This window comes from Ammodytes marinus, assembly GCF_949987685.1.
Source record: "Ammodytes marinus genome assembly, chromosome: 9".
Taxonomy (NCBI): domain Eukaryota; kingdom Metazoa; phylum Chordata; class Actinopteri; order Uranoscopiformes; family Ammodytidae; genus Ammodytes; species Ammodytes marinus.
This window is the reverse complement of record NC_137213.1, coordinates 26,216,734-26,239,274: the sequence shown is the minus strand read 5'-3', so window position 1 is coordinate 26,239,274 and position 22,541 is coordinate 26,216,734. Positions and strand designations below refer to the sequence as shown.

Here is a 22,541-nt window from a genome sequence, read left to right as displayed (position 1 = left end):
TACCCCAAGTGAAGGAGTTCAAGTACCTCGGGGTCTTGTTTGCGAGTGAGGGAACAATGGAGCGTGAGATTGGCCGGAGAATCGGAGCAGCAGGGGCGGTTTTGCACTTGCTTTACCGCACTGTTGTGACGAAAAGAGAGCTGAGTCGTACGGCAAAGCTTTCGATCTACCGGTCGATCTTTGTTCCTACCCTCACCTATGGTCATGAAGGCTGGGTAATGACCGAAAGAACGAGATCGCGGGTACAAGCGGCCGAAATGGGCTTTCTCAGGAGGGTGGCTGGCGTCTCCCTTAGAGATAGGGTGAGAAGCTCAGTCATTCGTGAGGAACTCGGGGCAGAGCCGCTACTCCTTTGCATTGAAAAGAGCCATTTGAGGTGGTTCGGGCATCTGGTAGGGATGCCCCCAGGGCGCCTCCCTGTGGAGGTGTTCCAGGAGCGTCCAGCTGGAAGGAGGCCTCGGGGAAGACCCAGGACTAGGTGGATAGATTATGTCTCCATGCTGACCTGGGAACGCCTCGGTGTCCCCCAGTCAGAGCTGGTTGATGTGGCCAGGGAAAGAGAAGTTTGGGGCTCCCTGCTCAAGCTGCTGCCCCCGCGACCCAATTTCGGATAAGCGGTTGAAGATGATGATGATGATGAAAAAGAAAACATAGCAAACTTTATTTATGTTGGAATACCCTAACCTCAAAAGTCAAAATTTGGTTACCAAATTGTGTAACAAGGAACTGAGTTGTTTCTGAAATATTTTCCATTTGGTCTCATGTTCTGTGTTGTGCTGATTCATATCTCACATGTTCACACGTTGCAGGTGACGATGACTCTCCAGAATGAGGAAAGAAATGTCTGAACACCTGTAGGACAGTAAACAGTTTGTCTATCTGTCAGTCTGCCCCAGGGCAACTGTGGCTACTATCGTAGTTTACCACCACCGGTATGACTGTGTGTGAACGAATTGAACCTGGAACCCTGTAAAGCGCTTTGAGTACCTTGAAAAGCGCTATATAAATCCAATCAATTATTATTATTATTATTCTATTGTCTGTTTGTCTAATAAAAAGTGTCTGTACCGGATGTAAGGTTGTATCAGTGTTGGAGCAGCTACTTTAGAAATAAAGCTTTGCAAACTACCAATGACTTCACACTGTAAGATGTTGAACTACAGACAAGTTTCCATAGGGAGAAATCTAGTTTGGTACTTAAAAAAAAGTATATTAAAACAATTTTTTTAAATCTACATTACATGTAAAACATTTATTAAACTACCACAACTAAAACGTCCTCTTCTTATTTTTTTTCTCACCCCTTTCCCGGACATAATGCTCTTCAGTACACGTCACTCACTGTTATCAGCACTCTACGATCCCTTATTTCTCTTTCTTAGTGTTTGCTTTGCGCAAACAGTCCCACACACTGCAGTGGGCCGTACATGCTCTGTCAACCATTTGGTGAATACTTATATTTAAAGGCAAGGCAAGTTTATTTCTATAGCACAATTCAGACACAAGGCCATTCAAGGTGCTTTACAGGGGCAAGATTAAAATACACCAAGTATTGAATACACATTAGAGAAGCAAATGAAAAATATGAATAGAAATTAAAAATAATAATAAAAGAAATTAATAAAATAAAAATTACAGGTTAAAAGGAAAACAGAAAAGTCTTCAGATTTGATTTAAAGGAGCTGAGAGTTGCAGCAGACCTCTTTTCTGAGAGTTTGTTCCAGATATTTGGTGCATACAATCTGAAAGCTGCCTCTCCTTGTTTAGTCCTAACTCTGGGGACTGTAAGTAGACCTGTCCCAGACAAACTGAGAGCCCTGGATGGTTCATAACTCATCAGCAGGTCAGAAATGTATTTTGGCTCTAAACCATTTAGGGCTTCATAAACCAACATCAATATTTTGAAATCAATTATTTGATTGACAAGAAGCCAGTGTTAAGACCTCGGAACTGTGGTGAGAAAAACAGTGGGGTCTATTACTTTCAAAGGCTTTTTATTGAATAACAGAACTGCAAAAATAATAACTTCATCAAAAAAATTAAAACAAGAAAAAAACTGACGTAATAAAATTAGCAAAGAACAAAAAATTAAATTAAAATAAAAAAAATCCACTCCTTTCCCAGTGAGGTCATTGAAGCATTAGGTGAGTGTGTTGGTCAAACAGTGCAGTTCTGCAGAGCAAACAAAGCATGTGGAGATAACAACCCTGCAGTCTGTTTGATAAGAAAACACTCAAACCTGTTACAGGCTGAATGTCATTGTTACTATGAATGGTACTGAATGGTTTTCTTCATAAATATTGTATTATAAATGTGATTTTTCAGGAATTCCTGCCTCACCTGCCTTTCAGAAGGTGCAGAAGGTGCATAATGTCAGACATGTTTGTAATGTTGATAATCTGACGTCAAACTGCTGCTGGTTATTTCCCAGTTACAGGCAAAACATTTCACCTGACGCTCACATTATTCTCAGGTTTCAAAACAGGCAGCTTCACTTTGAATACCAAATGCTGTGGCATGGAGGATGAAATAAAGACAGTGTCAAGCGAAACATGGACATATATTTTTTAAAAAAATCCTCTTGCCTATAGTTACATTAATACAGTGCAGGTGTCGAGGGAGGGACATAAGTGGACCTGCAGCCAAGTCCTCTGTCTCTGTCAGTGGAGTCATGGACTTGTTTGGTCTTGGTGACTCCACCTGTAACAAACACACTTGTTTATTGTTGATTGCTTCTTTTTTTACCTACTTGTATTTACATTATTTTGACCTTTCTTTGTTAAAATATGTTTTTTCCTCATGCTATAAAATACTTGAGCATTTGCTCCACTCTTCTATACTATTACTGTATTGTTTAGTTGATGCTTGTAAAATACATTCCATTGTTTTTTTTAGAGGAACCTGGTAACCTGAACAATACCAGAGCCTCTGTGCACAAGTAAAGTTTAGTTCAATTTAAAGCTAAAAAATTGTTGTTTCTGTCCATTTTACCTTCATACTACTAAGTTAACGCCGCCTGTAGCTTTACCATTAACTAAAATAATAATCGCTGATGTCACGTTAACAATGGTGAGGGTCTTCTGAGGAACCAATCCTCCATTTTCCAGAGTTTCCTGCTGTTGTTGAGCATGGGAACACCCTGTTTTAAAGAATAACAGGTTACAATTAAAGACATTTGATCCACCTGGGTTTCGGGTGAGATTTGTCTGACAAGAGGATAACTACAGTTTCAGAGGCCTGTCCACTTGGAGAACAATACGGGCAGGGAAACCTCACCCTTATCCAGTAATGAAGTGGTTGTGCGAGTGCTCTTCAACATTAACCTTATTTAACTTCTTCTGGCTTAATGTAAATGATTATAAAACACATCTCAATATCTTCGCCTGTTCAAATGATATGCATGCATCCAAGTTACCTTTTCTTCGACAATATTTATTTGTATAGCCTACTCTGTTGTTATTTTAATAGCCTATAAACCATCCAATGTTGACTAGATCTGTTAATAGATGTGCCAAAAAAAACTTGAGGAAACAAAATGTATTTACTGGTGAGAGGAATGGACTAACCTGATAGGAATGTTTTCCTCAAAATGCACGTATTAAAAACCCCCAACCACCCGGTTTGTTTCATGATGCGTCTGTGGCATGTGGATGGGTTTCATTTCATCACATGACTAATCATAATCTTACTAGTTTAGTACTGAGTAAAACAGTGCCACAGTGTCACATAATAGATATAAACTGAAAGTAACTAACTCAATGTTATTTCTTTCAATTGTATGTACTTTCATAGAATTTGGGGAAACTTTTTACTTGACTGTTACCACACTATAACTGTATTTCTTCATTATTTGTCTCCCATTTTATTTGTTCTTTTTCAATATTTATCTGATTTTAATAATGTTGTTGTTGTTGTTCTACAGAATTTAATCACATTATTAAAAGCTAAATTTGCTCTTTGTAGAGCAATCCAAAATCCAATAAGCCAAACTTTGAACTAGAAAAACCTTTCCAAAAAATGTCTTAAAGGAACAAACTTGTATAGCCAGAAATTGGTTTTCCCGCAACAAGTAAAACTGCTTCCTGAAATAGATACCTTGCGGTCAGGTGCGTTCTACAAGCCCCGCCCACTACGTGATGACGTTACACCTCCTCCTACATCACTACTGTGAGCATCTGTAAGACGTTGGTCATTTAAGCCTTTCCCGTTGGATCCCACGAGCACAGTCGACCAACAGCTGCCGAACTAAGAACTTTATTTTTCCTCAACACAAGACCTCAACTACTCAGGTAAGCTAATAGGGAACTTGGTTCTCCATAAGGAATTACTTTGAATTGTTTTTGTATTACTTATTTTAGTTATTTTTTCAAGTTTAATTAGGTTCACTGCAATTTTTTGTCTTAGAAATACTTTTTTGCTGGTTGATTTGTTGGAACCCTATTTTCTTTTGTATTATACAAAATAAATTTATTTTAGAGATTTACATTTTCATTTTACATAACATTTTTTTATGAATGGTTGTTTTAATGTTGAGGTGTTTAAGTTTGCTAACTTGGTCAAGGCAAGATGGCCTATATAACCTATTCTGATTCTATTATAGCATAGAAGATATTATAGTATTTTAGTATTTCTTTTTCTTTTTTTGCTGTAGAAAATCCATTTTGTAGTTCTGATTAAGAAAGGTTTTGAGATGGCAGAAGCAAAGTGTTTACAGGGCCTGCTGGATCGCCAAAATAAGAGAAAGAGCTTCCCGAAAATCTACATAGTTTTTTGTGATGGGATTCGTGTCAGGTTGCTCTATAGCAGTTTTTAACAAGAAATTAAGACCAGAAAAGTATAGGATCTCTTTAAGAGATGATATGCTAAGAACACTTTTTACAATTAGCAGTTTTAAAAAAAAAATCAAACTTTAACTGAAGTCTGTTGGTGATAGAAAAGCCGTTTTTTTAACAATAACTATTAACTATTATTAACTAACTAATAATTAACTTTTTTTAATTTTATGTCATTTTTTTCTGTTAGGAATGGAGCGAGCATTGATCCTGTTGGCAGCTGCTCTGTTGGTTTACGTGGCGCCTGGTATCCAGGGAACGTCTCATTTGTCATTTGCCAACGCCACCATTTCACCGGTTGGTTGACTGCCTTTCACTTTAATCCTCCAAGAGTAAATACCATAATGACCTTTGTGCTTTAGACTGATGCTGACTCCTACACTTCCCATAATGCAAGTTGACGTTTTCAAATTTAAAAAGTTTCTCCAGAGCCACAGACGACATCATACAACAGTTTCCACAGGCTGAGTAATAATCCTGCCGTGTGTCAACTGAAATAAATCTTTAAGATAGGTGGCGTAGCCCTTTATCTCAGCAATGTTATGTCCGGATAAGTTGCTTCTTGGAGCAGCCACTGGACGCTGAAGTTCATCTTACACAGTGTCTGCATATTTATACTGCATAAAAACAAGAAAAATGCAGAATCAGCTAGACTAGAGGTAGTGACTCTTCTCACAGGTCTGGGGGTAAAAAAGTCCTGAAAAAAACAGATTTCAACAAATCTCTCTCAGAATGACTTTATAACCCAGCTAAAGAACTGATCTTAGTCAAGTAAGAGTTACTGCAGATGATTTAAAATCTTGTTTGTGTGTGTGTGTGTGTGTTTGTCCACACCAGGTTGACATAACTCGAGTTGGTTGCGCAGCCACTAAACTTTGCGTGGAGACACCGAATGACTGTGACCCGACTGGGAACAACAGCTGTCTGTTTGCGTCGGTGACGGCCGCTGCGCCCGTGGCGCCCAACGGCTCCAGACTGTCCATCGAACTGAGGGGAGACTCCATGGGATACATCGCACTGGGACTCACTGTGAACGCATCAATGGTAAAACACACACACATGCACACACACATGCACATACTGTAGAAACACACACACACACACACACACACACACACACACACACACACACACACACACACACACACACACACACACACACACACACACACACACACACACACACACACAAACATACTGTAGAAACACACACCCACGCACATACACACCCACACATCCTTGTACTTCTACCTTTGCGTGGAGACTAGTTGACATAATGCATTCCCTAGACCCATAAAAGTGAAAATAAAATTTCCCAAAAATAAAAGGCAATTAAATTGAATTCAAATCAATGCCTTTATTGTCAGTGCAGGCCTAAACAAATCACATTAAAATGTTTTCAAAAATACATTTGAATTTGCCTTTAACATCCAACATATGTAAATAAAAAGTGGTATTTCTACTGCTTTTCGACACCTGGCAAATACTGTACCAGGTTAATACAGCATCAGTTATAATGTAACAACACATTGCTGACAACATGTCCAAGCTCCAGACGAAAGCAAATGGCCCTATTTCCATATTTATCGTTTTATTGATCCAGTTCATTTGTTACTCAAAGCAGCAAATTCAAAGACCTGATAAATGTGAAATGGCAATTTGACCTTCACTGACTCCATACTTTGTTTATTTAGGCCGAATACTTTGGCCGATCCAGCATGAGCATATGTCGCATGAAATATCATTTCTCCTCCATGTTTGAAGCGCGCACCAGGTGCCACATCGCTGTAAGAAGCAATAAAACTGGTGTGTCTTATAACTGGATATTCCAATGACGTTATATATTGTTTCCATAGTTCGTTGTTTAACCAGCTGTCACACAGTTAAATGTAGAGTTGACTGAATATTACAGAGAAACCAAATGTTTTGAACATTAATACCTAAATAATTTTTTTTTGGATAGTTTACCTTTTATTATGATTGAGTTTGCACATTTAAAATAGATATATGGTATAAATGTGACTTAATGTGAAATGTAGTTGATAAACGCACCCTAGGCCTACAACTTATTCTTAATCAAGAGTAAAACTAACAACCAACTGCCAACACGTTATGTTTCGGTTATGTCTTTCTGAAAAATGACTTACAGCTTTTTTAATGATTGATTTACTGCAAAATTAAGTTTTTTCATCTAATTTAAAGTCATTCAAATTGTCTTCCTAGAGAAAAACAAACTTTAGTAGCCTAGTATCTTACACAAACATATTGCAACATGAAACGTATTGTGCAATGACACAGACTTTCCAGAACCTCGAACAAACACTGAAATAATAGGAACGCAAACAAGGAAGCAGAAAGTTTAAAAAAATAAACATAACATACAATGGAACCAAGATCAATTACCGGTGAACACACAGACACAAAACATCTTGACTTTTTTTTCCTGCACTAAACAAAGAGAATGATTGACTAGGAATTTGTCATTGACTTCACTCAAAATTTCATCACATTTTCTTTCCACAGGGAACCACCATGCTTTTCGTCTGCGCTCAAAACAATGGGTCGTTCTTCTTCCGGACGATGGCGAGGAGCAACACCAACACAGATATGGCACTCGTTGGAACAGAGAGGGTAAGGACTCCGATGTCAATGGCATTTTAAAAAATCCACTCCATTGTTCATGAGGAAATTAAGTGAAGAGTATAAGGGCTGAGGGTGAGAAAAATGAGCAAGTTTTTGTTTTCATTTTGCACATTGAGAAGAAAGTTGAAATTTTAGATTACAACGATAGCAAAGATACATCGTTTGAGTTTTTTTCAGCATTTGGCTTATGAATAATTGAACCCCCATAGTTTGGAATCTGTCAATATCTTTAACTGTTAAGTTCATTATTGACTTGAGAAAATCTTAAGTTTGGCCCTAATAGTCTTCCGTAGAAATGCACTTGTTTAGGTTACATACAAATCAAATGCATATGCCATGAACACTGAAAAATGGTAAAGCCCTGATTTTTTTTTATTTGGCATATAATTTTTTTTAAATCTGTATGTCATACATGTCTTTCTAGAGGGTGATGGAAATTCGAGGCAAGGTGATGGGCAACGTGATCATGTGTGAGTTTGACATCCCGAATGTGAACGCCTCCGAACGAGTAGGCGCTGACACAACCTTCACTGTTCTCCTCGGCTCTGGAACTACCACCGGAAGTAAGTGGACTCACACTCACACACAGCAGTGGACAGTGACAAAGTATAGTACTCAAGTACAGACTTTAAGGTATTTGTACTTGACTTTAGTACTTAAATTCTTCTGCTACTGAATTCTTTTACTCTACTACATTAATATGATCCCTTTAGATACTTTTCACTTTCCAATCAGATTAATTATACAAAAAACAACCTTCAAAAGATAAAATAATATATTTATCAACACCAGGGCAAAATTCAAAAGCTTTCTAGCAGTATTTAAAATAGTATGATCATGTATTGTTTCCTGAACATACAGTAGCCTATTTTTGTAATGTCATAATGGTAAAATTAAATGTAAAAGAAAGACAGTGCTTAGGTTGCATTCATGTTTTTCATGTCAAAACACATATTTCCCACTAAATTATTGAAATAAATACCAAAACAATTCTTGTTTTCACTCTGAAAGCACATATAATAATCAACTAGGTATTATCACAGATTGGGATAAAGGGTTTTTTATTGGGAGTTTTTTCTTTTCTAAGGGCAGGGTGTCATATGGAATGTAAAGCCCACTGAGGCAAATGTCTATTTGTGATATTGGGCCATACAGATAAAATTGATTTGATTTGATTGTTAAGCTTAGCCACCCGTTTTCCTCCAGACATAAGGACATAAATGCATATTTAAGAGCAAAATTAAGGCAAATTTAAGCTGTGAACTTGAGACCATTGTCTAACGTCCCACTGCTCTGTCCCGTCATTGTTCAGCTGATCTGGGTGCGTTCAACATTACCCTGAACAGCGGACCTCTGGACCTCAGTGACCCGACCAGCAACGTGGCCAACAGTGGAATCCTATCCGCCTATCCTCATGGTGAGCAACACTTTAGATTCTCTGTGTTAGTTTGCACTTAAAGTAAAATAAGTCATTAAGTCAATAAGTTTAAGAATACTTTGTTAAAATGAAAAGTCCAGCAGTAAAGTTATGGAACTCATTATTTGCAGATGGCCCATTTTAAAGTTACAGCAGGATGTGGTGTCCTAATTTAGCACATTTAAGGGCCATCCACATGTGTATGGATTAGACTGCAGTATAACAAAACACTTAGTATGATCAACTATTTGACCAATCAACCAAATGTCAGAAACAACTTGAGCTTGAACACATTTTATGATAGTGGAGATCAAATGTAATATTTTCTCTCTTGTATCCTCTTGTGGTAGCTGTGCAGATATGTTTAAGTTTTATTTATGCAGGTTGGCCAGAAATGTAGAGGTTATTTTTTTAAAGCTATGAGCACCACAAATAAAAAAAAATCCCTTACCTATCCCATGGTTATGGGTTAAGGAGAGACATACATCTTATAGGCGGATATATCCAAACTTGGTCAAACACAAGTTAGATTCCATTGAGAAAAAAATGATATGTGATTAAGTTTGAACGACTTAATAAACAAACCTGTTTTTCTCCCGCCCAGCTGTGCTGCCCCTGCTCAGTATCCTCTCAATGGTTGTTGTGCTCAAAGCTTGAAATCCTGCTGGAGGAAGTTTTGACCAATTTGGACACAATGAAGACAGCTGGTTGGATGGATCTAGGCACAGAGACAAACATCCACTGAGTGTCTAATTATTTAAAAACGTTTAAAGCTACTTTTGCACTGTTTGTACTGAAGATGTTCTTAAAAACAAATGATTTTCATATGGCATTTGCAAACACTTTCTGCTGTTTCAGTGACCAAATAATTATTTAATGTTTTGACTTTGGAGAAATGTTGCGATTCCAGTTTTGTATCTAGACGCGCCCATCATGGCTGCATTTGTTTTCTTGTTTTGTAATGAGACCTTTTGGAAACAAGCCAACTTCCTTTACTGGAGCACGAACCTGAGCTACAATGCTTCTTTTGTTTGAATAATTCCATGTGAATGTACAGTGACTGTAAAATATGTTTCCGTAAAAGGGAAAGCTCATAATAAAGATGAGAATATAGTTTACTTGTTTGTCTGGTGTCACGTCATTGACTAACAAAATAACCTTTTCTTCACATTTAATTAAACTTTATGTTATACACAAAGAAAGGTATTGAGATATTTGGATGATCTTAGATGAAACAAAATGCAGAAGCAAATCCTCACAACCAAGAAACTGAAAGAAAAAAAAAATCCACAAATGGTTTTTTGAAAAAGTTGCATTTTTCTTTCTACTGGTGAGATTGTTATTTTATAATTCACCTTGGTCTCCCCTCCAATTGATTCTGACTGTTCTGGTCACAACCTGCATGGCTGCCTCACTATTCAAGATTGCCACCCACACCCACTTCAAGATTTATTTATTTAAAAAGGGATGTTAATGGGCTACGAGATCTCGCTAAATTAGGAATTAAAGTGTTCATAACTTCTTTAACTGTTGGCCAAAGAAACAAAAAAACTTGGCTGTGTATCCATTTAGTCCAAGGGTAGATTGTGGAAAAAACACAAAAAAGCAATTCACATTTTAATATTTTATTGCAATTTATTCCTTTACAATTAAACTGAAACTGAATAGTATAAAAAAAAATGACATTAACTCACAGACACATAAGGTCAAACAAATTCACGATGAGGAAAAAACAAACAAACACACACGGAACCTAAAAATCGGTCTTTCTTTTGCAGCTGAATTCTGGTCCTCACATTCAGACATGTCCGTCGAGCTTTCGTCTCTGAGAACATGATCAGTCCATGTTTCTGCCTTCTCCTGAAGACCGGCAACGACGCAGTTAAAAACACACAAACGAAAGAAACCTACCGCTAGTTATTCCTGTTACAGTGATACTGGACAACTGGCAAAAAAATAACAAACTAAATTAGGGACAATGGGACAACAGAGAAGTGTGCACCATGCTTGTGTGTGTGTGTGTGTGTGTGTGTGTGCGCTCGCGTTTTCATTGTGTATCTACATAATGAGTGTTAAAACAGGAGTCCGATGTCCTACTGGAAGCTGTGTGTTTACGCTGCATGCGTCGCCGTGGTTACGTGTTTTTACAAATCATCGTCGCCGTTGACGCTGTCGCCGTCGTCGTCCTCAACGTGCTCGCCCTCTTCCTCCTCATCGTCTTCCTCTTCCTCCTCTCGCTCCTGACTCTTCACCTAAAGGATAAAGTACATTTGTATTGAGGCACTATGGTTTAGTTATGAAATCATAATCATAATATATTTGCGCTTTTCTTGAAACCAAGTCGCAATGAACTTAAAAAAGGTTGTTTTAATGAGAGCAGTAGGTCATACATTTTTAAACACTTTGAATGTGCAGCTGTCGGGCACTAATACATGTGTTTGTTAAACTAAACATTAAAACATAATTTGAGTACAAATGAAAGATAATGGTATTTATTAGTGCAAGATGTCCTGAGTTGAGGCGATGTAATCTTGTCTCACCTCGTCCTCCTCCAGCAGGTCTCCCTCCTCTTCGTCGTCGTCCTCTTCCTCGTCCGAGTCGTTGAGCTCCTGACTCTCCCTCTCCCTCTTCAGACTCTCATCCTTCTTGTTGCTCGTGTGCGGAGGTGAAGTCACTTCTCCAGGCTCCGTTTTCAAGCTCTTAGCTTCTGACGGACATGAAAGCCCAATTAGAAATCCATCATACATTATTATGAATAAGGTGGAGTCAGCGATTCTGAATATTCACTGATTTTGACAACATAAAAAAAAAGAAAAAAAAAAAAGATTGTCAACAAGCTTCTCCAAAGTCGCTGACTGCACCTTTAATTGACTGTTACATTTGTGAAACCTAATCGTGTGATTGTGAGATCTTAATATGCTGCACGATTTAGTTTACAACCAATCTTAAAGCCAACATAGACAAAAGGAACTGTTTGCGTTCATACCCGACTTCTTGCCGTGGTCCTTCTCCATGCGCTCCAGGCTCGCCAACAGGTCGTCCACTTTGCTCTTGATTTGGGTCAGCTCCCTCTTGATGGTCTGCAGCTCGTCCACTTTCACTGCAGAGGGAACTAAGATCAGCAATTCCAGTCACGTAAGAGTCAAAATCACAACTGTCCAGCCAACAGAAATCGGGCTTCCAACACCTACTATAATATACAAGTATACAAAGACACTGCATGCAAAAACTTTTTTTTTGGAGCATTGGTCAATTTTGAGATTTTTTCCATTTTCCTGCCATATCCATAAACGTGTCTTCTTTTATGCTAGTTTAAATTAAAAGGTCTAAAATGTACATTTAGGCGTCTCTTCACTAAAACTGGTATTTTTTCAATAGTTTGAAGCTAAAATCTCAACTTCTTGCCCTAAATCATCAACTAAACTTTCCATAATCATCCCTCGCACTATTCTGAAGGTTAATATAGACAGATGTGTTCATATGTTGTTTATTGTCTGATTTATGAAACATTTTGTTCTTAATAAAAACATGCTGAAAAAGCAGCCCGGGTCACTCACTAGCTCTGGACGAGGAGGTTCTCTGGCTGCTCTTGGAGCTTGAGGAGAAGCTGCTCTTGGTTCTGCGGCTGCTGCCTCCTCCGCTCATGCTGACCCGCGGGCGTTTAGACGGAATGACGGCCCGCGACAAGGGGGGAGGGGGGGCCGGGACACGGGACGGGTATGAATACATTCTGGGATTAAACGAAAAAATGTAATTAAAAAAAAAGGTGCACTATGCAGTTTCAGGGGAGGGGAATGTATTAGCAGTTGCAGAGCATGCAGTTAGTTCACAAAACCTTTTTTCTATACATGAAATTCTCAAGTTTTATTATTAGAATTCTATCATAAAATCAAAAATATTTTTAGACACCTGGACCCAAACAGAAGACTAGGATATGTTCGTAAGTACAACCGTGGGCCCTGCTGCTGTAAACAACAATGGTAAAAGAAAAAAAGTTACTTTAAGTGTTCTAGTAGGGATCCAATTTTCCTATGAGGAAAGTTTATTCAGTTATGAGAATATACCTTAGAAAATGGCAACTTATCTGACACACACAAAGTTACACAGTGTTCCTTTAACAGACTCTGGTTTAGATGCGAGTGATAATGGACAGTCTTATTTGAAATAAGTGACGAAAAAAAAAAAAATTCTGGAGAAATGTGTCAGGTGCTCTTACACACTCGAGGTAAAGAATATAATAGTCTCCTTCTTTGACAAAACACGATTGTTATGCATAACTTCAAAAGAAAACAAGCAGGAAGAAGTTCCAAGGAAACAGACAACGATACTGAGTGATGAGTCAAGGACAAAAAGTTTCCGTCGCGCTGAGACAAAGGTAAACATGATACTCACCTGTCGTAATAATCTCTCTGGAAGTCGCAGTCCATTTCGAAGGAGGAACTGCTGCTACAATAGAAAAATGACAAGAATCCATATAAAGAAATGTGCAGACGGGGGATCAAATATGTATCAATTGTTTGCAGAATGTTGTCTTCACAAGGCAGGTACACTTTCAGATGTATTGTGACTTACAACCGTTTTCTGGATTCAATTCTGGGTAGATTTTATTTGGCCCCATTCCCACCTGTTCACCGTAATAGCTGTGCGATTGTCTAGTATAAACACCATAGTGACTATAGGGCTGTGACAATAACCGCAACGTCGAGGTTATATACGTCACGTCATATAATCGTGATTACCGTTTTGTTTTTTGTTTGTGCATAGGCTTATGGTTTGTGTGAAATGTAAATATATTTTTGAAAGAGAATTGACTGTCTCCCCCTTTCTTTGGTTTATATCTTAGGTGGAGCAGCCAAATCTAAATGAATAAATATTGTTACTGAGCATAAGTAATGTGTTGCGTGCTATGTGTCAGTACAGTAGCCTACATTGCATGCCCCGCCACTTAAGCTAAGGTCATATATAGAGTGTTTACCGCGGGGAGATAATAAAGTCTATACCGTCACAGCCCTACTAACCTGTACATGTCTCCAGCGGAGCGTTTGGTGGTTTTTGACCTGTGAGGTTTGGGTTCTCCGGCCAGGTTGATGTCTGAAAAAAAAGCACAGCCATGAGAAAACCTTATTGGGGAAGATACTGCCAATGTACAAAGACTCTGTGATTTATGGAGTCAGCCATTCTGGAGAACGTTTGTTGTCAAAATCAGTGAATATCTCTTCACGATTCACTACCCGTCTGTACTTTTGTGTGCACTGAAGAATGTTTTGGTGTTAATACACGGCGTAGGCTCTGTAAACAGGCTAGTTGCTAGCTATGGTGGGCATCCTTTGTTTACATACCAGTTCACAGAGCCTAGACTGTGTATTAACACTGGATTTTTTTGCCAACGCACACACACGCACGCACGCACACACACACACACACACACACACACACACACACTACGTACAGATAGCCAATAGTGCGGAGATTTTCACAGATTTTGACAAGCATTCTCCAAAATCGCTGACTCCACCTTTAAAACCTGCTTCTGGTAAAACTTCCCCTCATTCTATAAAGCTAAGTCCTTACCGAGTACTTGTCCCACGATCATCCTGCCGTCCTCTCCGTTGACAGCAGAGCGGGCGTTCCTCTCGTTGGCGTACTGTACGAAGGCGTAGCCCTTATGGACGGAGCAGCCCACGATCTTTCCATACTTAGCAAAGATGGCCTCCACGTCTCCCTTGGTTACCAGCAGGGTGTTGAGGTTCCCGATGAAGACGCGGGAGTTGAGGGAACGCGGGTCCGTCTTGTTTGTGACGTTGCTGGCCATCAGGGCAGCGGTGGTGGGGGATCGGCTAGCGGAATATACACACATACACGCACACACACGGGGGGGACAAACACACATTCACACACACAGAAAACACACACCGCACAGAGTTAGAGGCAGATTGGGAAAAGTTCATTGTTTTTTTTTAAACTGATCCAGCATTACGAATGTTGGGTTGGACACTGGAGCTTTCCTGGGAAGTTAAAAGGTTTTAATGACAAATAGACAAAAGGGAAAAACAGGCAGGAAGTAGTGGTTACATGAGGCTTTTTTTTTTTTTTACCCTGCAGTGTCTCCAAACCTGTCCTAAATTTGATGTTTTTGAAATTTCTCAGGATTGTCATCAGCTTTTTGCAGGATAAAATGTAAAATTAGCAAAGTGTAGTTGCATAATATTTCCTTTTTATTCACTAGCCACCAGCTCCCTCAGTAGAAAACATTAATATGTCAATTTGCCACACTGGAACCACAAAGGAACCATAATAAGCATCTGGCATTGGAGAGCTAGAACAATCTCACACAAGTCAAGTCAAAAGGTTATTATCAGTGTATTTGCTCTAGCTATAACAGTACTTTGAATGTGCTGCTGCTGTATTTGTTTACTTTACTGTCCGTTAGTTGCAACATGTTAAACATGGATATACTGTACTGTGTATATATATATTCAGCTGTAAAGTACGTTAAGCATTAACCTGACTAAACATACAAGCTGATTTAAAAGACTCAACACTTGATTCTAGTTTGAATAAAACACCACAGAGGCGTTACTAAATCTTTTCTTTCACTATTATCACCGGTGTTTAAGAGTTTGGAGTCTAGACAATCCATAATGGGTCCCTAACTAAATACTTACACTACAGAAGATACTCTGTGAACAACACAAGTGATAAGATTAGGGTCCTTAACAGTCCTTTTCACTCGAAAATCTATGAAAAATAAGTGCAGTTGTTGTGCCTAATACACAACATTATTCAATAAGTGGAATTAATATTTTGGTGCTTTCATGTTAAATTGAAGAATTGTTTTTTTGTTTGTTTCTGGGGAATAGTCAGGGAAATATCTGAGTGAAGCAGGTAAAAAAAAAAAAAACGGATTTCACTCGTGTTGGGAAACATTAAATTTTTAGCTGTAATGCACCATTAAAGACCAGTAGGGGGTGCCATTTAAGCCATTAGCACCTTATCATGACTTGTTATTTTAGCGCGTATCCTACTCCATTTTGTCAATAAACTGCATTTCCTACATAACAAAAGGGTTTCAATTTGTAAAAGACCTTTTTTCACCAGACTAATGGCTAACTATCCAATAAATAGGGTTACTACTATTATTCTATTAGACACAATTGAGGATATCAGTGGAGCCCAGGGCCTTGTGAATTTGGAGAAGGGAAGTGAGTAAACATGAACACAGTAGTGGCTGACGTGGGTTCAAATACACTCACTCCATATTGCCTGTATGCAGGGCGGTCCTCTGTCTGTCTGCCAGTGTGACTGTCTGTCTGTCTGCTGTGTGACACTGTGCTGGCCTGGGATCAGTTTGAGCTGGTGTCTGGAACCTTCACCTTTCGCCCCTCGAGATTTATACTGAGGCGACAGAAAACAAACCTCAAGTCAAGCGGAGCAGGCAGGGTTATCTCCTCCGACCAAGTCTTACCTGGTTAGGGGGTGTGTACAGGAGTTAGTAGTGACGTGGTAAAACACAGTAACATTGCTATAGGAAATGTATTTGTGTGTGTGTGTGTGTGAAGAAAAAACAAGATAGGTGGTGAGCATAACCAAGAAAATCCCATTTCAATCAGGCACTATAGGAGTGAAACCTGAACCGAATGGATGTTAAAGTGCAACATCTTGTACACAAAGGTGACAACCATGATTCATCTCAGTGACTGGAGTGGACAGAATAGTGCATTGGGTAGTTGGTCCATGTGCTTATGTTTGTGAAGTGGTCCTTATGAATTGGACCAAACGATGTTACTTTATAAGCCGTATACTGTGAAGCCCCTACACAGTAATGTAATTCTAGTTATGTTGATTAGACAAACCTATGATTAGAAAAATGTAAACCAAATGCTAATAAGAGAAAGTGTCAAATTGAACAAGTAGCTTGTCAGGTTTTAGTAAACCACGTCAATAAGATTATTTTTTATAAAGTGTGGAGAAAGGAAAGTATTGAATGAGTATATACTTCCTATTACCCTTTCCGGAAATGTTAAATTGGCTAAATAGTTTTTCTCAAAGGTTTGAAATAAGTAACCAAGAAACTAAAAGACCTACAAGAGAAAAATTATTACGTTCATAAGAAAATATAATGGAGTTTTGCTTATTCATAATTTGAGGTCTTAATGTGGGCAGTCCCATTTGTTTTGTACTCCTTAAATATGGAGAAATATAAGTGTGGTGGTAGAATATTAAAACAGATAATTGACTTTAATATGGGAAGATCTAGGATATGATTATTATTAACCCAATAAAAGGTGTGTGTAAGGGAGTTTCATCATCTCAAAATGTGTGAAAAGAACAGAATTTCATGCAAAAGATATACAATATCATAGGGCTACTCTTAAGTATCCTGTCAATGCAATCCTCCAGTTATGTGTTAATAACGTCTTTCAATGTACAAATAATGTAAACCCTTTTATTAATTGGCTTCGGTCTAGTACTGAAATGATTTAATGGGGTTTTGTGAGTGAACCTGCGACCTAGAAGTGAATGTGAAGATGTGAGTTGATTTTGATAACACATAAACAGCCGTAATACTCTTTCAGATTCACAAACGTTTAATTAATCAAATGTGTATTTTGTAACATTATGTCCAAAAGTTTTTCAAAAATCAAAAAAAATCTCTCTTCATCACCAGGTGGAAAAAGACTTGAGGAAAAAAAGAAAAAATCTAAATCCATAAAAAACCAACTGACTGAGCCAAAAAATATGGGAATTATCAAAAAAAATAGTCCTTATACCATCCACAACACAACTCGCCCAGGGTTCCTACAGCTTCAAGAACAGTAGATTTATGACTTATTTAAATGCCACTTTGAATGAAATTAAAAACCAAGTTTATATTGTCCAAAACTATAGTAACACCCATTACTTTGGGTTGGGGACAATGTAGCATTAAAAAAAAATACTTCTTGGTGGTCCAGTGAAAAAGCAAGAGGATCTACTTCAAATGTATATATATATAAAAAAGATTATTGATCAGGTGTTTTATTTATTTTAGAGGTCATTCCAAATACAAAACTAAAAAGCCAAAAATAACAATAATAATGTGGCACTTGTCTCACTGCTACCAGATGGGATCATTCCATGCGCATCTGTGTGACTTTAATGTGAGAGGAATTTACAATAATAAAAAAAAAATGGTATATCGATTATTGGGATTTTAAAAATTACAAAATTGATGCAATAGGCTATTGTTCCAAATGTCCTAACATTTAGGCATTTAAAAGATTGATGTAAGAAAACATACCAATACGGGTTATTTGTATTAATTCAAAGCATTTAAAATGTTTTAATGAGCTGTAGGAACCCTGTTCTTATAGACACCAACAGCGCCACCACCAGGCTTTTATTGTGAAACACAGGGCCTGCGCTGCGCTAGCCTCGGTGGCTAACGTTAGCACACCCCGATTGAAAAGCATAAAAAACAGACACAGCAACGAGCCCCGCTCCTCTGCTTGCAAAAAACCCTAAAAACTGCAAAAGTCTTCCAAATGTGTCGTTGATAATCTGTTAACAACCAGGTGGCCAAATCTATCGCGTGCTGAAAAAACAAAGCCAGTCCCGTCAAAATAAATGTCTCTTCACATTAAAACCAAAGTTGCACCAACTTGCAAAAAAAACATAGATGAAACTGCAACTATGATGCAACAAAAAGCGTCGTGTTCCTAAGAGAAAAAGAAAAAGAACCAGCTTCGTGTGTTGTCTCCGAGTTAGCTAACCTTGGCTAAGCTACCTCGCTGTGTCCATTTGCAAAACAGGAAAAAACGGCAAAAAATCCCAAAAACAAAACCAAAAAAAGGAAGGAAAAATGGAGAAAAATGTCTGCGGACAAAATACTCACCACGACCTTTACGAGGGAAAAACCTTGCGTTCGGTAAAATCTGTGAAATAGTAACTTTAGGCCGTCCTTTTTGTGCACAAGAGATTCGCCCCCCAAGTAGCGAGCTAGCTTCTCTTCTAGCTAACGTAACAGGCGATGTCGCAGCAGCGCATGAAGGCGCTTGTTTTGAGTGACATGAGCAGTCTGAGCGAGCGGGGTCTGTGTTACATAGAGAACACCACCCACATCGGTGTGTCCAGGTAAGTATATCAGACCTCCCGGATGTCTTTGAAATAACAAGTCCTGCCTCCTGCTAACAATTATATTTTTGGTCAAATTATTCGTCTTTTTTTGCTGTGTTAACGATATGTTTTGTAAACAAGCAATGAGTAGGCATGGTAAAATATACAAAGGGAATTCACACATTATTACATCATTAATTAAACACGGTGACATGAAAAGGCATAGACTGTAAAAAATATCAATAATAAATGCAACGACACCATCATTGTGATACCGAGCAGAAGCTGTGTGACTGTGAAAACGGAAAACATTTAATATTTCCATACACATAAATGCATTTGAAAATGATACTGTATTTATATTTATTTATGATCAAAATGTATCATAGTGTAGTAAGTGTACAGTTAGAAAAGAGGGAGCGTAAAGCAACAGATCACTGGTGTATTACCACAGCCAGCCAGGAGGTGGCACTGCTGACATGAAAATGAAGGAATGGTGACCATGGTTACGCTGGACAAACTCCACATACGAAACAAGAACTGGACAGTCAAGTCAAGTGAGATAGGCCTACGTCTTTTTCTTTTTACAAAGTGATAAGTGGCCAAGAGGCAAAAGCAAACATAGATATTTAAAAAAAATACCATGCAATGGTGTTGTGCAGGCTCTTTACATATAGGCCTAATGCCAATACTGTGTCTTGGTTTTTCACCTTTTATCCAATTTTTAATAACACATTTAAGGCGTAACTCAGCAATGAATGAAACTAGCTTCTTTATTGACACTCACAGGAAATAACAAGCAAATGAGCAGCAGCTGTTCAGGCAGGTGGATGATGACAAAAAAATGTCAGGGGATCTGGAAACTCTTTGAGGACATCTAGTGGACAGGTAGCGTACAACAGTTGAATTGAGTGTCACTATAGGCTAACAGTGCCATTTTGGTTAACACACTTATTCTAGTCTTAAGGTTGATTCATTGACGCAAAATAATATTGTTTTGATTTATAATGATAGAATTAGGCGGGATCTCATGGTGTAGTGCTTAAAGCTCCCCGTCACAGCAGGCCAGGGTTCGAATCCGGCCCGTGCTGGTTCTTTACATGTCATTCCCCTCTCTGCCCCATTTCATCTCTGTCTCTCCAAACTGTCAAATAAAGCAAAATAACCAAAAAAGAATCTTTAAAAGAAGAACGAATCAATTCTAAGAATTACATGTGGAGTAGGCCTAAATATGTTATGTAAACTGACTGCAGGCTCTGCAAATGTAAACAAATCCCCCTCCCCTGAAATTGTATACTGCACCTTTTATACCTTATTTCACTTTACTAAGTAATAAATGCACACCACATTAAATGTCTTTCACCACAGAAGGAAGTCACCTTCTCAGATGATTGAATTCTGTTAGTTTTTAAGAGGTCTGACAAAGTTAAACTATTTTATACAGAATTTTAAAACACATAAGCCAAGATTATGAAATGATAAAAAGATAGAGATGAGATCTAATTGTACCAGAAAGATTTCTTGTTCCTATTTCATCGCTTGTTAATCATTTTGTGACCTCTCATATTTTCCTTGGATTTGTCCCGTGGTTTGGAACAACAGTGTTATGATAAAGTCAAAATGTCTGCAAATGTATATCAGACAAAAACCTTCACAGAAAAAGGGCTACACATCGGGACACACTGGATCGAGTCCATGTAAAATGTGGGAATCATTTTACTCTCCAAACTCATTCATTTTCACTGACATGTTTAGAGTATTTGATTAACTGTTCACTTCCATGCTTATTAACGACCTTTGGATGATATTCTCACTGTAGCAAAGGCCAACTTTTTATATTTTGACACGTTGTAGTTGAAAAACAAAATCTGTTCTGGAAAATTAATTATACATTTTTCTGAAGGACTTTTTTTTTTGCACCTGAGAGAGTTAAAAAGAGTTATATTAGAAAGAGAAAGGATGGCGACGCAAAATATACCAATTTCCAGCTGTTTTCTGCATCGAGTTAGGAGATGAAACCCCTGCAATGTCCCAAATTCTGCATGGAGAATAAGTTCTTTTGTGAATTGTTTTCACCCATCTGGTTGTGTTTTCAGCAGTGTCCCAGGGGACCTGTTTACAGCTCATGTGCATCATCTCGAGAATCACAAGTACAACTCTGACTTGCAGTTTCCCTTCATAACCATACACAAAGATGAAAAGCTTTCTAGGCTTGCTTTGCTTGCGTCCTTGTGTATTTGTGTCAATCTCAACGGTGCAAGGAAGGGCCAGCTTTTTTGACAGGTTGTCATACAATATGTCCAAAGTTTGATATGATTGGTACAAATGTGGGAGGGACGGGGGGTTCTTAATATTCAGAATTCATTTTTCTTTTTACCCCAGTGTACATTATACAGCGCCGCGAGGCAATACACAGAATTTTAAGGTCAGTACTGGTCACCACAAACACTCTGTGTACGAAATCACAGGCAAACCACTGGAAATAAAAATACCACAAAGTGCAAATGGACCCAAGTGAAATCACTTTTGATTAGTAAGGACACTGTCAGTTATTATTCAGTATTATTTGTAAACCGCGGGGCAGGAGAGGAAAATTGATTTGTCCAAAGCAACACACAATCTTTTTGCATACATCTGGAGCCAGACAGTATGTGTGGTTCAGAATCCACAGAATTCAATGTATATTATGCAGACGACACCCACATTTATCTTGCTATCTCACCAAGCGATTACAGTCCCATATATTCTCTCTGTAGACTAGGGACTTCAACAAATAAACAGTTGTATGTATTTGAACTTTGTCCAGACAAATGCAGAAAAAAATAAGAAAATTGTGTGTTGGCAGAATGAAAAAGTTAGGAAGTTATCTCAACTTTCGGGTCAGAGATATTGTTGTAATCTTAAGACTTAAAGTTCAACTTTACCGGCCATGTCAAATCGATTTCATAGTCTGCCATGTACAATCTCAGAAAACAAAGCAGCAATCAAAGGATTGGTGTGCCAGGCAGGACTTGATGCCATGCTTTTATTTCCATCAGGGTCAGTTTACTAAATAGGTGTCAGGTTCCACAACCCCCCAGAAAGACAACTTTAGCTTTTTTTTATTATTTCTTTTCATATAGGATGCTACTGCTCGAGTCCCGACATAGAAAAGACAAAATCGAACATATCATAACATATCTCAGTTATCTTTTGTGTCTTCCTGTACTACTACTGTAATGTAATCCAGTTTAAAGTACAGCTGCTTGTCTATAAATCTCTCAGTGGCTTAAATACATCTCCGGCCATTTTTTATTATATGAACCCTCTCGGGTCACCAGGTAGAGGGGCCGCCAACTGTTCCCCAGGTGCAAACTACACACGGATATGAAGCATCTGGTTACTGTGCGCTGTGTTACTGGATATTACACTCGCAACAACTTTGACCGCCTTTAAATCCGGGTGAAAAACATTTGAAATGTTCTGTGCTGCCTGTTTTGAATGAACTGTTCTGTTTTTTCCCAACACAAGGATGACATATACTGTAGATAGAATGATTGGGATATCATTCAATA

At 38.3% G+C, this 22,541-nt stretch overlaps 2 protein-coding genes across 8 annotated transcripts; one reads left to right on the top strand and one right to left on the bottom strand.

The window, feature by feature from the left end:
- The first annotated feature begins 4,184 nt into the window (after nucleotides 1-4,184).
- LOC307255940 (putative ferric-chelate reductase 1) lies at nucleotides 4,185-10,010 on the top strand. Its single transcript, XM_080034771.1, has 7 exons — nucleotides 4,185-4,289; nucleotides 5,023-5,129; nucleotides 5,670-5,876; nucleotides 7,356-7,463; nucleotides 7,900-8,038; nucleotides 8,788-8,892; nucleotides 9,497-10,010. Exons 2-7 carry the CDS (start codon nucleotides 5,025-5,027, stop codon nucleotides 9,547-9,549), a joined length of 717 nt encoding a protein of 238 aa, XP_079890897.1. The 5' UTR covers nucleotides 4,185-4,289; nucleotides 5,023-5,024; the 3' UTR covers nucleotides 9,550-10,010.
- Nucleotides 10,011-10,507: 497 nt separating this feature from the next.
- Nucleotides 10,508-18,873, bottom strand: LOC307255913 (heterogeneous nuclear ribonucleoprotein C). 7 transcript variants are annotated; one of them, XM_080034742.1, is made up of 9 exons: nucleotides 18,767-18,873; nucleotides 16,146-16,287; nucleotides 14,464-14,729; nucleotides 13,911-13,983; nucleotides 13,285-13,338; nucleotides 12,450-12,622; nucleotides 11,879-12,004; nucleotides 11,433-11,599; nucleotides 10,508-11,144 (listed from the first exon to the last, which is right to left on the bottom strand). In XM_080034742.1, exons 2-9 carry the CDS (start codon nucleotides 16,148-16,150, stop codon nucleotides 11,037-11,039), a joined length of 972 nt encoding a protein of 323 aa, XP_079890868.1. In that variant the 5' UTR covers nucleotides 16,151-16,287; nucleotides 18,767-18,873; the 3' UTR covers nucleotides 10,508-11,036. The 7 variants fall into 7 exon arrangements, with proteins under 7 accessions (XP_079890868.1, XP_079890869.1, XP_079890863.1 ...); XM_080034743.1 differs by having other exon boundaries at nucleotides 14,464-14,696; XM_080034737.1 differs by lacking the exons at nucleotides 16,146-16,287; nucleotides 18,767-18,873 and having other exon boundaries at nucleotides 14,464-16,134.
- Nucleotides 18,874-22,541: the final 3,668 nt, after the last annotated feature.

Excerpts from the sequence above, each read along its gene's own strand:
- LOC307255940 (XM_080034771.1), top strand. The coding sequence starts at position 5,025 with ATGGAGCGAGCATTGATCCTGTTGGCAGCTGCTCTGTTGGTTTACGTG. Across the intron at positions 5,130-5,669 it reads CCAACGCCACCATTTCACCG|GTTGACATAACTCGAGTTGG; the intron begins GTTGGTTGACTG and ends TGTCCACACCAG. Across the intron at positions 5,877-7,355 it reads TCACTGTGAACGCATCAATG|GGAACCACCATGCTTTTCGT; the intron begins GTAAAACACACA and ends TTCTTTCCACAG.
- LOC307255913 (XM_080034737.1), bottom strand. The coding sequence starts at position 14,782 with ATGTGTGTTTGTCCCCCCCGTGTGTGTGCGTGTATGTGTGTATATTCC. Across the intron at positions 12,623-13,284 it reads CAGAGAGATTATTACGACAG|AATGTATTCATACCCGTCCC; the intron begins GTGAGTATCATG and ends GTTTAATCCCAG. Across the intron at positions 12,005-12,449 it reads AACCTCCTCGTCCAGAGCTA|TTCCCTCTGCAGTGAAAGTG; the intron begins GTGAGTGACCCG and ends TGCTGATCTTAG.